Genomic DNA, 15,785 nt, shown 5'->3' with positions numbered 1-15,785 from the left:
ATCTCTTCTTCTGGGACGTACACGACACGGTCTTAGTCAATCATCTTGACTTCGTTACTGTCATCTGCTTATGCATCTTACTCAGGTACGTCCATCTCTAGTTTCCGTAATGCGCTCTTCCTTAACGCATGTCGTCATGTCACCGACATTCGTTTGAGCAACAAACAGGAGACGAAGCTGATCAGATCGATAAACCGCGGTATTATCATTTGATGCAAGCTCCTCTTTTGAGCAAACACAGTCTGTTGGTATCGCAAACACTCACTGCTCATTCAATGTCTCCCGCGGAATGTATATAGACCAGTGACCTGCATTTCCATACTGACACCTACATATATATCCTACATCATCTTACAGTCCCCCCTCGAAAAAAGCGCTGCATCGATATCGCTAGCGATGTCGCCGACACCCGTTTGCAGAGCAGACAGGGGTCGCAGGTACGCAACTCGCCACCCTCTCCTTTCACTACAACAGGATCGGCGGAAGAACTTGTCGGCTGACCGCAGATCTAGTTTTTCCGTCGCTTACGGATGTGCGCCCACGGACCTTTTTGTTGTTTTGACAACTGATATCCCCGCTTTCTTGTTGTTTCTCTCGACACCCACGTCCGTCTATTGACACCCGTATACACGCCATCGACGACATCATGGACGACCTAAACGACAACGACATCAGCATGGGCGATGTCCCCGAGGTCACTGTGGATGTACCCGATGACCACCAGTCCGGAGGGGAAAGGGACGTCGTCGGTGTTGCCGCCAAGCATCGCGACGCTGAGCACAACTACGAGATCAAAACCTTCAAGATTCTCAAGCCCTCCGTACCCCTGCCCCGTCTCTTCGACATCTACTTTCACCCTGAGCGTAGCCTTGTACCTGTCGTTCCTCAAGATATCCAACTTGACTTCTACTTCTACATGTACAACAGCATCGCCAGCGACAACTTTGTCGCACAGAAGACGCAGCCTCTCGACATCAGTCGGACCATCTGGTTCTACGGTGTGGATAGTACTCATGCATTCACTATGCATTGTTACCAGATCCGCTGGAACGTCATCATCATGTCCTTCCTTTGGGCAACTGGATTCGATGAGCGGTATTGCAAGCCTGCGTGTGGGCCTTTCATCATCAAGTTCATCAAGGTAAGTTCAAAATCCTCAGATATCCTCCTTATGTGATGGCCTGTACACCTTCAATCCTTTATTGGCTTTCCTGCATCACTTAAAAAGTCCCTGAGGCACTTTTGGCTATCCCATGACCTTGACTTCCAGCTGACAAGAACTAGGCCTGGATAGAGTCACTGGTCTTTCAGCACGACATCTCCGACAACATCTTCGCCCAACGCGAGGCTTTCATCAAGTTCTGGAAGAACGGCCCTTTCGACTTATACTACTTCGGCAAGCGCGACCAGGTCAAGATGATCGCCCGCATCAAACATCTGTACAAGCAGCTTGAGACGAAAGACCTGCCCAAGCACGACGACCTTGTCAAGGCGCTACGGGACGAAACCCTTGACGAAGAGACGTTTGAGCGGTATGGTCCTACGCTGGCCTTCCAGTGGGTTATCGGACGAGAGAAATATGCGCGCGAGGAGCAAGAGGCGATCGACTTCGACAACGAGGTCAACCAGTCTGATCTGGAGTTGGCTGAGGCGGATAGGGAGGTGGCGGAAGCGCAGAAGCAGGTGGAGCTCACTGCTGCAGCCCTTGAGAACGTCGACGAGATGGAAGAAGATGATGAAGAGGAGGAAGAAGATGGCTTCGATCCCTTCCCCAAAGAGTACCATCCTAGTCTCTCGCGTGTGGGATGGGATGATGTGCATGGTATCGTCATGCCACTCATGCGACCTGTCGATGCATCACTTCCTCATCCCAGGACGGTACACGCGAAACATCGTCCCGTGGTTAACGAGAGCACATTCTACATCACCAGGGACCAGATTTTCGATCGCATCTTGAGGATTCGGGATGATGAAATTGATGAGTTGGGTGACAGTCTCGCGACGATGACAACCATGATCAACACGAAGTTGACCTAGGTCATACATGAGCCTGTCGCATACGAGTACTCCCTGAAGACATGTCTGGAGTCTGAGCATACGCTGAGGTCGATCAGCGGACTAGATGTAGATACCGATAGAAACTGAAAATGTGTTGAAGATGATCAGGCTTGGTGATGTTTTGTCGATGTGAGGCCTGGAATTCATAGAGCGGTACGGAAAAACAATGCACCGAGCCTCGGCTCACCCCCAGCTTCCAACGTCCGGGGCAAGTTCCGATGACGAACATCTACCCGTGTGTCGCGATGGCTATCCATAATTCTCCTTACGACGCTTTCACTCCTTATCCAACCTATACCAATCATCAAAATGGATAACAGTTCACTCTTTGATGTCAAGGTACGCACATAATTCGTCCACTCACACCTAAGATCTCCCAACTTACTCTCATTCAGGGCAAAATCGTCCTCGTTACAGGCGGCGCCAAAGGCATTGGCCGCATGATCAGCGAGGGTTTCATCCAGAATGGCGCTACGGTGTACATCTCCTCGCGTGATGCGAAGGCTTGTGAGCAAGCGTGCAAGGAACTGAACGCGCTCGGGAAGGGCAAGGCCGACTTTATCGCCGCCGATCTATACAAGGAAGATGCGGCGAAGAACATAGCCGACGAGCTGAAGAAGAGGGCAGGCAGTAAGTCACCCATGGACTGTCATCTACTCCACTGTCGCGAAACCATGAGCAGTCGCTAACAGTGTACAGAGCTTGATGTCATCGTCAACAACAGCGGAAGCAACTGGGGCGAGTCCTACGATAACTATCCCTCCGCCGCATGGGACCGCGTCCTCAACCTCAACCTAAAGCGCGTCTTCCAACTCACCCAAGCCGTCACGCCCCTCCTCGAAGCCGCCTCGACCCCTACATCGCCCGCTCGCATCATCAACATCGGTAGTGTCGACGGTCTGCGCGTCCCTGCCCTCGAGACATTTGCCTACTCCGCCTCTAAAGCCGGTCTCCACCACATGAGCAGAGTGCTAGCAAGCCACCTCGGCAAGCGCGGCATTACGAGCAACACGATTGCGTGCGGTCCCTTCCAAAGTAAGATGATGAAGGCTACATTAGAGAAGTTCAAGGACGTCATTGAGAGCGGGATACCATTGGGACGCATCGGCAGCCCGGAGGATGTTGCAGGTACATGTATCTGGCTATCGAGCCGAGCCGGATCATATGTCAATGGTGCTACTATCGCGCTGGACGGCGGTAGTGTCGTCGGCGCGAAGTTGTAAAAACACTTCTCATATACGTGTACGCGATGAAGACTTTGCGAAATACAATGGACATTTGGCGCAGGACACGGTCATCATGTTGAAGCGTACTACTGACAAGCCTCACAGCTGATACAATAGCACTCGGTGCGCTCTAGATCAAGACGACATTTCTTCGCGCTGCAGACTTCTCTTCGCACTTGATCTACTACATCTACTACATCGGTCTCTGTCTATCTTCTACATTGCTAACAATCAGTACGTATCCTCCGCGCCAACAATCGATCAAGAGGCCAGGGGCTTATGTTCAGCGAAATGCCTCAGCCTCATTCACAAGCCTTTCTCTCGTCTCGCAGCAAGAGTGTAGAATATACTACCGTCGTAAATGCCACGGATATCTTCTTTCATCATTCGGCCATCTTCAGGCCAAAGCATTATGTACGTGGCAATCCCTGAGTTCGTCAGCATTGTTCCTACAAAGCACACTGGCAAAACGGCCTACATTCAAAGAATGCACCACCCCATCCAATCGGATCAGCAATGCACCGTTGCCCTTGAAGCACATTTTTCACGTCCCAGATCGTTAGGTAATCCCTCCCCTCAGCATACTTGGCGAATATGTCCTCGAACTTCTGTGGCAGAAAGCGCCCTTCGTGGTCGTATGTCCCAGTATCACTGCCATGCTTATCTCTATGCACATTCTTGAGGAAAAGACCTAGAAGAGCAGCGCAACCAGTCAGAGTTTGTCTCGAGTGCAGTTCGTGACTTGGAACGCTTACGAAAGAACGGGTCAGGCAGCCAGCCCTCGCATGTAGGGTATGAGAAGTTCGCATGAATCACGAACACCGCGACTATAGATAGAATGACACCGAATCCGAGACGATAGAAGCCTACGAATGTGTCTTGTGGCCAGAGGGTTCCATCGTGGTCGCGATCAAAGAAGTCGCAATGTTGCTGTAGGACAGTCTGGTGGGAATGCTGCTCTGCCCAAACTTTGGTGCCTTGGGGAGATTCTGTTGATGACGCGAGATTCGCACGAGCAGTACCTGCCTATGTTAGCATTTTGGTTAGAAAACGTTCTATACGCGAACACGTACCCGCATGTTGGAGTTTAGAGCCTTTTGTATTGATATATGGTTCTCGCTGCTCGGTGACAGGCACGTCGCGTATCGAGGTTGCCACTCCATCATCGCCATTGGTGAGACGCTCTGAACGTCTTGTTGCTTCAGGCATGTTGTTACTGAGGCGGAGATCGACTTCGTGTAACTGTTGGGACGGCAAAGTGAACAGCAAATAAAAAGAACGCTATCAGCAACTTCAATGACATCACGCTATCTGAAACAGCCTTGACCAACTTTTGAATCATGCCCAACTATACCGTCACAGACTCGTCATTTTACAATTCTACGAACATCGCATTTTGTTCGTGCACTGAAGAGTTGTTGCACTAGTCACTGGCAAAGCGCGTCGCCTATTGTACCGGCTCGTGCCGCTATCTACGTACATCATTGAACCGGCAGCCCGCCAGCCCATAAACGTTGCGCATCACAGCATGTACACTACCCTTTACCGCATTGTATTCGAAGCGGTACTAATGCTCAGCATCTGTAGTGATTTCTTGCGTTGCGCGTGGTTTCGCACTAGCTTTGATGACGTCATTCGCCGGCTCTGCCTACGTTCATCGCGTCTGAAGTACCTAGGTAGTCCCTCCCGTTGTCATTCAGGAGGCTTAGTAGGAGGCTTTACCATACTGTCCCCTGGATGTTGTTTGCGTCACTAGAATCACACTCGCTTTTGGACTCTCAAGCCTAAATGCAATCTCGATGTCATCTCAAGACGCGCAAACGAAGCGTCTAGTGATAATCGTGGGAATACCGTGTCCTAGGCGCTCTTTCATGATCTACCAAGCATGACCATATCAGATATCTCTCTCGGCCACTTCTTTGAACTGGCTGTTCGTTGTGTCGTTGCGTCAGTAGTCATCATAGACCCGAATATAGTCTTAACAACTGCGGGCGCCGCAGGCATCATTGGAACACATTTACACGGCTCCGATCTTTTTTACGTCGCTTTTACCCCGACGACGTTCCTGAATGCACTCATCTCACTTGCTACTTGGTTGCCGACCGGGCCGTCCACCATTATCACGAATGGTACCTAGAGACAGGACCTCAAGCTCTCTCGAGATGGAAAGAACGCGCAGGCAGCTGCAAACCCTCGTAACGCGTTAACAGAAATTGATATACTGGGTCAAAAGTGTCAAAATCTTGCGGAAGGATCGAAGGTGACGTCTGCTGCGATCAGTTCGCGGGCGTTTCGATCGTGATAATGTTTACTTAATAACTCGCGAAGGTCTCGACTTCCCATTTGCAAATGCTGGTGCGTCTGGGGCTAGACTTGTGCAGGTTGTTTCGACGGCGTCTGTACAGGCCCTGTAGTCTTGGGTGTCTACCAGAGACCGTGAAATCGGGTAATACACGTACCTAAGTAGGCTCCTAGAAAAGGTAGTTTGACAACCCGTTCGCCGCAGTTTATCTCACTATCTCCGATAACATCAGATGGGGAAAGGCCGCGCTGACTCTCAGTTGCGTGCTTGCACTCACTCACACAGCTCTTCACTGAACCCGCCCCCGCACCGCCCACTCACTCCCGCCTTCACTGGCTTCACTGCCCACCCACACACTGTATATCGCGATCCGAACAGCCAAAATATTGACATATTGGAATTCAAACCATCTATATAAAGTCTATTATGTGAGATATCTCCTACAAGACTCGGTATAGTGGTCTCCGACCTGCCTATACAACATTTGTCCCGTCCGTTGTCCCAGTCCGTCCTCGTTTAGGAAGTGCGCCGGTTCGAATCTGCTTTGCATCTTGAGGGTTCCTCCCTCTTGGGCAAAGTTCGGTTTAGATTGGTTCGTAGTTACCTTGTCTTGTTTTTTGCCTTTTTTTGCAGCTGCCACCGCCATTCTTTTTTTGTTTAGATACCTAAGAGCAGCAGCTTAAGTAAGCGATATTGGTTTCCTTCTTCCCTTTGCGTATTTCTACTGTGTCTCGTTCGCGGAAAGTGTGTAACACTTGTTGTTCTTTTTGCACTTCCCTAGCCCTATTCCGCCACGACCTCAACAACCGCGTTGCGACGATATTATAACAATACACAAGCTGGAAGAAAGTTTAGATATGAATAGATATGAAGATATTCTAATAGAGATACATGACAGAATTATGGTCTACATGGTTCGCGCCGACATGGTAAATTCGTAACATAGGTATATAAAACAATGGAAAGCAGAGTATCTTGTACAAGAGAAGAGAATGGCGCTCACAGGCATTGTAAACATCTCTTCTAGATAACCGTGTAACCAACCCCAATGACGACGCTCTCTAACAACCAGTTATCTTACTTCTAAGCCTTCCGAGATCTCTTGGAGGGACTTCGAATCAACCATCGAGCCCACCAGTTGCCGACTGTCGGTCCAGCCTTCGAACAATATGTGAGCCTTCACATAGTGCGTGTGCGTCGCATCAGTGCGCGTTGTTGCTCGGTGTAGCATGACTGGACGCGTTGTGGTTGCGGAATCTCGTCGCCGGTCAAGTTGCGGGTCCAGGGTCCGTCTGAGTAGGCAAGGGCAGCAAGGTTTCCATGTCTTTGGACGAGGGGAAACGCAGAATCCGCTATGTATAATTAGTGGCCGCAGGTCGATGCCAACGTCGATGTGCGGAGGTACCTGTTGAAAGGGAAGGAGGATGAGAACGTTTGGATGTGCACCGCCCCCATGTGATCTTCAAGCTAGGCCACGATAGCACTAGAGTGAGTCCGAGTCCGAGAACAGCTACGCAAACGCCGATAAGCGTTAGCAGTGCTTCAGTCGACAGGGTATGTGATTGGACAGCTACCCCCGCAGTGGGGTCTCGCTGTGCAGCGTATGGTATGGCGGCTGCGCGGGTAGAGAAGATAATGTGCGTGCCCAGCAGTAATGGGATGTGGTATGAATACATTCTGAAGCACAGATGCAAGACCAATAAAAGGTAGCTAATCGATTTCAGCAAGTGTAAATAGACGTTTGCGCCGCGAGTGCCAATCTGAGGAGTTCTGCCGTCTTGTCAAAATTCACGAGCTGCACGCTCTGTATATATCCAGCACCGCTTGGCGGGTTGTGGCGGAGCAAACTCGCTGAGTTTCTACCACCCTTGCAAAGCCGGTCAAACGTCATCCGTCGCTCTCAAAACCCAGCCTATCGGCTCGTCGGTTTCAACACACTGCATCACCACAGTTAGAGGAAAAGACATCGTGGGAGGAATCTGTCTGTAGATTTCACTCTACAGCTCGGATATCATAATGCGCATTTTGTGTGTAACGTCAAAACGCCCTTGTAGCTCTCTCTTGGTGAATGGGGTCAACGGGCTTGTCAGCCAAAAAGAGCCATGAAAGAGTGTTAATACATGATCTTGATTGATACCTAAGTACCTAGAAAGACTCAGATCGAACGGATCAAAACCGTAGATAGAAGATGAGGTAAAACTGTAATCTGCAGCGAAAATACGCTCAAGAGTCGCAGAACGCGACTACACAACAACTCCCTTTGGACGACACTTGCCCGCCAACTGCCTGCGTCAACAAAGGCCTTACGGATCATATCCAGACTGCATATGTATATTTTCGCTGTACCAATGCCCTCAGCATGTAGAAGCGCGCCGCATCAGCTCGCGTTGTTGTTCGCAGTAATCAGATCGCACACGTTGTGGTCGAGTTATCCCAGCCCCACCTACGCCTGCGGTTGTCGAGGATTCAGTCGAAACTTGTGGCATCGCATGTTGCCGTGAATCGTTGACGAGTGGAACTCGCAAGTGTGCTAGGCTTCGTTAACATCGTGACGTGTCCTGTGTGATCGTGGAAAGAACATACCAGTGGAGCTGGGACGGGAGCGAGAATGGCGGCGGGATTCCAGCCTTGCCCTCAAGCTAGGCCAGATGAAGGGAAGCGCTATACCCAATATAGCTACGGCTATCGCGATTACACCGACGATCGCCTCCACAGATAGACTTTGTGGTTTGATAGGGGAATTTGTGAGATGCTCTCGTTCAAATAAAGAGGGCAAAGGCCGAGCGAATGCGATCATACAGAAGTATGCGAAAACAAAGGGTAGGAGCTGGACGAAGGGCATAGTGTGTGCAAGCGCTTCACAAGCATACAAAGACGGCTTTCATGCAACCCAAAAAGACAATGGAAGGCCAGATGTGCTAAAGAGCGATAGGGAGCGGTCGGGCTGGTAATGCTGTCGTGATGTCGAGTATGAGAATAGACGCAGCCAGGTCGCAATAAAGACGTTCGTGAGGATGTAATACCCGTCTAGGTATATAGGTTGTTGAGATTTGCGTTCCTACTCGAACATTTGCAGCTATTCCGATCCTTTCTTCCTTATATGTAAAGATGTCAACTCAGCAATCAGCAGCAGATTCGATGCCTGAGACGAGCGCATTCGTGTGAGGAGGCTGAATGTTGCGACGACTGCGCCTCGCAGCCTTCGCCTCCTTGGTTCAACTTGACTGGCCAGCTGCACCTTGCACCCATGCCCCGTCGACTGCACAGGTGGGTCGCATCTTCGCTAGCTTGCTCACGCAAAGTAGTCAAAAGGGCCAATAGAATGAGAGCAGGGTGTTCTTTCTCGATAGAAAGACATGTACTGCTGTGCCGGTCATCCATTGCGAGCCGTTAGCCTTTTGAATCGCTCACCGTTGAAATGCCTGCACGTGATTGAAAAAGATGGCCGGATGAGTCTGCAGGGAACTCAATGAGCACGGAACTCCATATCTAAGACTAGTCATCACAATAGCCGCGGCGATCTGCCGACTTAATTCGTCTCCTCCTCATCAACCCACTCATCCTCCAGCCCAGTGACATCATCGTCATCGCTCGGCTCCTCATCGAACATCAACAACAAGCGCAACAATTCGTCTTGCGGTCTTTCAATATGCTGCGACAAATTGGCGAGTATTGGGTCTTCGACTTCGGTGGTCGCGTTATCGCCATTGTCAAGGCTAGGCGCAAGGCTGATGATGCGAATTGCTTTTGTCGGGAAGATGCGTCCATTTCCTCCTTCTTCCCGTCGTTGGCCCAGTGTCTTTTGTCTGTTAGCCATTGCATACTCTTCAGATTTGAACGGCGAACGTACCGCGTATGTTGTCATGATAGCATCGTCGAACAGAGCCATAAAACTGACCGGCACCGCGAGCTGCGGCGCCGAACTCGTGAGAAACGAGTATGAAGGTCCCACTTCCTCAGCCTCGTCTACAACACTGATCCGATTGTCCTTTCTGAGCGCAACGACATACACTCTGTTCTGAATCTCGAACATGATACGATGGTTCCGTGCAGAAAGCCAACCACCCAAATCGAAAGTTGAACCATCAGACTCGCACTCCAGGATCTGACTAACACTTGCTAAGTTCTTCGACCCGTCTTCTAATGCCTTGCGGAGATCGGTGCAGACAAAGATACGACCCAGACGCGAGAAGCCTACAAAGAGGTTGCTGCTACGGTCCAGCATACCGGCACCCCACTCGTCTTCCTCGTTTGGGTCGCGAGATGCGTTTGGAAGAGGGCCCTTGCCGAGATGTATAGGCGTCAAGCGGCTTTTGCGAGGTGCTGAGGGAGGGAAGATGCGTCGTGATGGCCGACCATAACGCAAAGCAGCCAATGCTGCATTGGAGGATGGTGGATCGGTGGGTGGTAAGGGCTCAACATGGTACTTCTCTGTACATTGCGATGGTTGTAGGATGCCCAAGGCCTGCCCAGACTTCTTGTCATAGACATGGTAACCACGCGTTCCCATTGAATACACAACCACATCCTCGTTCTGATCCAGGTGACCGACCGCGTCTTGCTCGATCTCCAGATGCGTAGTCAGTTTTGGTGGGTTCTGCTTCATGTCGTATACAAAGCCCTGGCCCTCTACTGAGACCACGACAAGTGTCCAATACGAGAGCTGGAATCCTCTTGTCTGACAATCGTGATCTAGGACAGCAAAGCGTTGAAACTCTCCTCTTGATGTGCCCTCTTGATCTGTCCGCCAAATTTCAACTGCATCTCCTTCGCGATCAAAGGCAGCCATCCCATCTTGATACTCCAGATGCGCATACGGTCTGACGGCATGGTCTTCAGTCGTGTCTAGAGCTGAAGGCAGCTGCCATAGGATGCGACCCGTATCCATGTCGGATACGTACAACCCGCCTGCATGAGATGTCGAGATGAAGATGCGGCGCTTGAAGTCAGCTTTGAACCGCCATACTGCATGGTTGCCAACTTGCAAGATGGATTCGCGAGTAGTAGGTTGCCGTGTGTTCCAGTTGCGCTCGAGCAGCGTTTGTCGTTTACACAGATCTTTCCATGATGTGATGCCATCAAAGAGCTTGGAGAAGCTGGTGTAGTCATTGACGAACGAGAAGTCGCGCGCGCCGCCAGCTGGCTGTGAGGTCTTGTGCGGTTGCGAAGTCTTTGTCGGCGACGAGTAGATGGCTTCTTGATGCGTTCCGTCGATGAATTGGTGCCAGGCGGGCGACACGGCAGTAAGCGATCCTAGAGCCGAGACGGGCGTGAAGTCGAGGATGCGGAGCACGATCTCCGGAGGTAGGACCGTAAGCGGGTCCGGGATGGTGACGTTCATCGTCATTTCCTGTCACAGAGGTTGTAATGTTTGTTCGTTATGCTGTATCTCAGACGCGCTGTCACTCGTGTCCGCACAACAATATTGTGGATGGAACAAAAGACACAGCTTTCCGATGAAGTCATTGTGGAGAAGTCACGTTCGGACCCCAAGGAACACCTGGGCATCCATCACTCATGCACGGAAGTAGCACCAACACCACAAAGCTCGCGATAGTCGCCATCGACTGCATACTGGAGCGCCATATCAGCGACTTGCACCCAATCGCAATAATTCGATCGGTACTGTGAGAACTGCATCGTTGGTCGCTCCCGTGGTCGCCTTATCCCCGGAGGCGTACCTAGATGATAGCAATCGGCGCGTCTCAGCCGGCGCGAAGCCTTGCGCACCTCAACACATACCGGAGAGATTGATAACAAATGCCATTCTGATGACTGTGAATACCATCCGATATGCGATAAGCAAAAGGCCGGCATTTTGCATCCGGTTAGGCATCGATTGTGGAGATGCGGGCTGAGCCCGCATTCGCCAAGTCACTAGTAGCTTCGGTAACAGCGTGGTACTCATACCATGAACCAAAGAGGCATCTCTGTAGGCCTCGTTATCTGGGGTATCGTACCAGCCTGAACCACGATCCCGCCGGGATGTATATAAAAGCAGCAACGGCGGCCGCAGATTCTGCAGGTGTGCTCTCCACCGACCGCTCATCATGGCGGGCCGTTTCCTCCTCTCCGGACTGCTGACCGCGGCTCTTGCGTCTATCTCCGCGTTGGCCGCTCCTGTTGTCAAGAGGAACCCTTACAGCTTCGTTCTCGAGAACCCTTACGGTGATGCTGTCTTTGAGCTTGGGAATGTTTCTTACCTGGCCAATACCAAACATCCCAAGGCGAGTGCTGGCTGCGCAACCCCGGCCGGCTCTGCTACATCGATCCCCATCACCGTCATCAAGACAAACGAGACGACTATCACGAAAGATGTACTAGAAAGCGTTGTATCTTCATATCTAGCTGGGGACGACGTCTTCAGCCACGATTTCCTGGACGGACTGTACCTCTCCTCTGGCGTCAAGTCGACACTGGATGCCTCCGCTGGCGACTATCTTGCGTCTTTGAACACGAGCATGCTTTTCGTAGACGCCTCGGTGACTGCAGAGGCCTCAATGAGCAAGATGGTGCTCGAATCGGCTATCGACCTTCCAGCTGGGCCATACCTCGCATCAGTCGAGGACGGCTCTGTGAGCTTTGCGACTGTATATCGGCTCTACCCGGATACCTACCGCACATTCCTGTTCGGAGCCTACGATGCGAATGATGGGCAGGAAAATCACAACCCGCTCGGTGTTTTCCTGCCCAAGTTCTGGGACCCCATGATTCCGTGAGTAGAAATCTGCTCGCCCAAGACAACGACCTAACAGAGTCTGCAGTGTTCCTTCACGCATATACTATTGGGGAGACGACAGACCCCTGGCTGGAGAGCGCGTTGCAATCAAGGATCTATACGATGTCAAGGGCTTGCAAACTTCCGGTGGCAGTCAGGCATGGGCTCGTATCACGCCCGTTTCCAACGGCACAGCGCCTTCAGTGCAGCAAATCCTCGATCTCGGAGGTGTCGTTATCGGAAAGCAGAAGCTCGCTCAATTCGCTTCCGGTGCTAACCCTTGGGAATGGCAAGACGAGCACTACCCGTTCAACCCGAGAGGTGATGGATGGCTCACGTGCTCAGCTTCTTCTTCTGGTGGTGGCTGCTCCGTTGCTGCGTACGATTGGCTTGACTACGCCATTGGAAGTGACACTGGCTCTTCGATGAGGCGACCGGCTGCAGTGGCTGGTGTATATGGACAACGTCCCAGTCAGGGCTTGATATCACTCGAGCGTGTCATCCCGTTGGGTGCTGCAACCGATACGGCAGGAGTCTTCTCTCGCGACCCTTACAAATGGATCAAGTTCAGCAAGTCTTGGTACACACCCAGCCTCTATCAGAACTCGTCGATCACTGGTCTATCACCGCTTTCCGTCCCAGACACAAACGCATTCCCCAAGACCATCCTCTACCCCACGGATTACCTCCCGCTGAACAACTCCGCCGCAGAGCCAATCTTACAAGACTTCATTGCGAATGTCTCCAGAATCTTCAACATGACTGTCAAGGAGTTCAACTTCACCGCCACAGTCCAGAATTTCTCTGACCCCATTGCGAGCAACTTCACCAGGATGGGGCAAGCGACCAGCGCAATCAACGGATGGTCTTCATGGCAAGTCGTCGGGAAACCCCTGATAACCGCTTGGGCTGCACTCTTCGACGGCCGCTTCCCGCCAATCGATCCCGCAAGACGCCTCGGCTGGTTCGCATTCGATGAGTCAGAAACCAACCAAACCACCTACGACGCAGCACTCGTGACCAAGAACACAGCCGTGGAGTGGTACGAAAAGGAACTCCAATACAGCACTCCCGAATCATGCTCAGAGTCTGTGATGCTCTACGACATCGGCACCGGCGGCTTGCCTTCCTACCGCGAAAGAGAGCTCAACGACTCGCCTGATGCTTCTTACCTAGCTGTCACACCGCCGACGGCAAAGATCACTGGCGCGGGCATATGTCCGATATTCGGGTGTGCGGATTTCACGATTCCGATTGGTCAGGTGCCGTATCGGAGTGAGGTTACGTTCCATGAGGAGATGGTGCCTGTAACTATCAACATGGTAGTAAAGAGGGGATGCGATTTTGTGCTTTACAACATGATTGAGAAGTTGGCGGATGAGGGTGTGTTGAAGACGGTCAAGACGGGGAGAACAGCCTATTGATAGTAGAGCTGACTTCGTGGAGTGAGTATGCGATATGACATGATGAATGTAATGCAATCTGGAATGGCACGTTTTGTTTCCAGCCCCAACAATTGTCGCTTGACATAAGTGTAAGCATACGACTGTGTCGAGTCGCTTGTAGAGTTGCTTGGACGAAATGTGGCCGGAATCAGTTGTCAAGAGACACCATATTGCTTTTGAATCGACAACTGTGAACACCACCGCATTGATGGAGAGGAGATTGCCTGGTAAGGCTGCATTGCATTGTTGCGAACCAACTGGTTCAGCGCTCTGGTATCTAGAGCCGTAATGCATCATTCTAGCTTTCGAAAAGCGACCACAACGCCAAATGTAGAGTAGACAATACAATGCCCAATGTCTATAGTTCCCCCGACGCTTTTGAGATGCCGTATTGATGCAGTATTAGAAGAAGAATAAGATGCAAAGACCTGCGAGGTCCCAGGTCATGTCTGGGATTCCTCTGGGTGCTCGTGTGCGACTTTGCGCACCTGCAAGCACCCGCACCCATCTATGAGCGGTGCATGGTACACCGGTCCAGCGCGTCGAGCAGCTCGGGTCGTTCCGCCAAGGCCTGTCGCGCTTGGGTATAGCTGAACCAATTCCGATTCCGCTTGTGCTGCTCAGGCCACTGAGCTTCTTGCTTCTCGACAGTCGCTTCGAAGAAATGGTACGAGGCCTTTGGGGCCTGGGAGGTGAGCTGGTCGGGTCTGCGCTTCTCAGGGATGAGGCCGAGGTCGTAGTTGATCTTGCATATTATGCCGGCTTCTTCCCAGGCTTCGCGTTTGGCGGCATCTTGGGCAGTCGCTTCGTCCGTCTCCCAGCCGCCTTTGGGGAGCACCCATCCGTTCCGCTTGGTGGACTGGATGAGGAGCACGTAGTACTTGTCGGCAGAAAGCGGGACAACGCCGGCGACTAGGCGCTCGCCTTGGGATCCATAGCCTGCCGCCAATCAGCCGAAAGTTAAAAGCGGTGAGTAGGGAGAGATTCGCGGAACAGGTTCAGGTTTTTGGGGTTCGTTGTGGGGTCTCGTGGGCAGACTTACGTTGGTTCACGCGACCGGTGCGCGACTGCATCGACAGCTGCTGGGTAGCGGCCATGTCGGCGCTGAGGTGTCTGTACGAGAGACGGGGCAGTATCAAGTGGCACCGCGTGTATGCGACTCGCTCGACGCGACGGCCACAGAACTCAAGGAGGGGCTTGGTCGGAAGAGGGAGGCGAGCCAGGCGGTGAATTGAAATGAAGCCGAGCCGACAGCGAGTGTGCGTGTGGCTTCACGGGGCAGTGGTGGGGAGCAAGTGTAAAGGGGGCGGATGTGGTAGGCAAAAGGGCTGAGCAAGGCTCAGTCCCGCGGATGACGGGGCTGAGGATGTTGAAGGAGCCTGCGAGCAGCAAAGAAGTTCGGCATGGTGGATGGATGTTTTAGTAGGTGGTTCGGGTCAGGGACTTTTTACGTGGAAACTAAGGGCTCGCGGAAGCGTCACGCCTGTCGCCAAGCCCCGCCTGCAAGAGGAGCTTTGTCCGGGGTGCCTGCCACCCTCTGCACCGCTGCGCATATCTGCACAAAAACTGCAATCAAGCCCCCGGCGCCCTGCCAGACAAGGCAGAGATCGAGCCGGCGCGCGCCAGACACTGGCCGTCTGCGCGCCCAGGGCGCTGCAGCGAGAGCCGGCGGGGCACGCGAGACCAGCGCGCCGCCTGCAGCCTCTCTGCCTGCCTGCCCGGCCGCTGGATGACGTACAGGCATTTAAGGGATGAATTGCCCACTAGAAAACGCGCAATTGCCCCCGTGTAGACGCTGGCCAGAGTTCGTGGTGCGCGCCCTGCACGCTGTGATACAACACCTCCGCCGTGCTGTTGAGTGTCCTGACCCCGCGACCGACCGCGCTTCTCCGCCAGAACATCGTCGCAGCCCCCCTGACCGCCTCGACCGACACCATCAGTCCGACGAGCCCTGATCTCCAGCAAGCGGGCGACGACAAGGAGCTACTATTCATTCCCCTTCCGGCTGTCCTCGCTCGCCGCCGCGACGACGCTCG

The 15,785-nt window shown here is 52.4% G+C and overlaps 5 protein-coding genes across 5 annotated transcripts; 3 read left to right on the top strand and 2 right to left on the bottom strand.

The window, feature by feature from the left end:
- Window positions 1-646: 646 nt before the first annotated feature.
- On the top strand, window positions 647-2,037 carry J4E85_006849 (uncharacterized protein; the record flags this gene model as incomplete). The annotated part of the gene is made up of 2 exons (XM_051471084.1): window positions 647-1,141; window positions 1,285-2,037. 2 exons carry the CDS (start codon window positions 647-649, stop codon window positions 2,035-2,037), a joined length of 1,248 nt encoding a protein of 415 aa, XP_051325294.1.
- Window positions 2,038-2,367: 330 nt separating this feature from the next.
- On the top strand, window positions 2,368-3,281 carry J4E85_006848 (uncharacterized protein; the record flags this gene model as incomplete). Its single annotated transcript, XM_051471083.1, has 3 exons — window positions 2,368-2,397; window positions 2,454-2,688; window positions 2,758-3,281. The coding sequence occupies 3 exons, from the start codon at window positions 2,368-2,370 to the stop codon at window positions 3,279-3,281; spliced, it is 789 nt and encodes a 262-aa protein (XP_051325293.1).
- Window positions 3,282-9,115: 5,834 nt separating this feature from the next.
- On the bottom strand, window positions 9,116-10,927 carry J4E85_006847 (uncharacterized protein; the record flags this gene model as incomplete). The annotated part of the gene is made up of 2 exons (XM_051471082.1): window positions 9,116-9,385; window positions 9,437-10,927. 2 exons carry the CDS (start codon window positions 10,925-10,927, stop codon window positions 9,116-9,118), a joined length of 1,761 nt encoding a protein of 586 aa, XP_051325292.1.
- Window positions 10,928-11,636: 709 nt separating this feature from the next.
- Window positions 11,637-13,728, top strand: J4E85_006846 (uncharacterized protein; the record flags this gene model as incomplete). The annotated part of the gene is made up of 2 exons (XM_051471081.1): window positions 11,637-12,301; window positions 12,351-13,728. The coding sequence occupies 2 exons, from the start codon at window positions 11,637-11,639 to the stop codon at window positions 13,726-13,728; spliced, it is 2,043 nt and encodes a 680-aa protein (XP_051325291.1).
- A 529-nt stretch (window positions 13,729-14,257) lies between these two features.
- Window positions 14,258-14,846, bottom strand: J4E85_006845 (uncharacterized protein; the record flags this gene model as incomplete). The annotated part of the gene is made up of 2 exons (XM_051471080.1): window positions 14,258-14,688; window positions 14,792-14,846. 2 exons carry the CDS (start codon window positions 14,844-14,846, stop codon window positions 14,258-14,260), a joined length of 486 nt encoding a protein of 161 aa, XP_051325290.1.
- Between the last annotated feature and the right edge of the window lie 939 nt (window positions 14,847-15,785).

Source organism: Alternaria conjuncta (assembly GCF_024043145.1).
Source record: "Alternaria conjuncta strain BMP 0040 chromosome Unknown scaffold_9, whole genome shotgun sequence".
In the NCBI taxonomy this organism is placed as follows: Eukaryota; Fungi; Ascomycota; class Dothideomycetes; order Pleosporales; family Pleosporaceae; genus Alternaria; species Alternaria conjuncta.
This window is presented reverse-complemented; position numbering and strand designations above follow the sequence as displayed.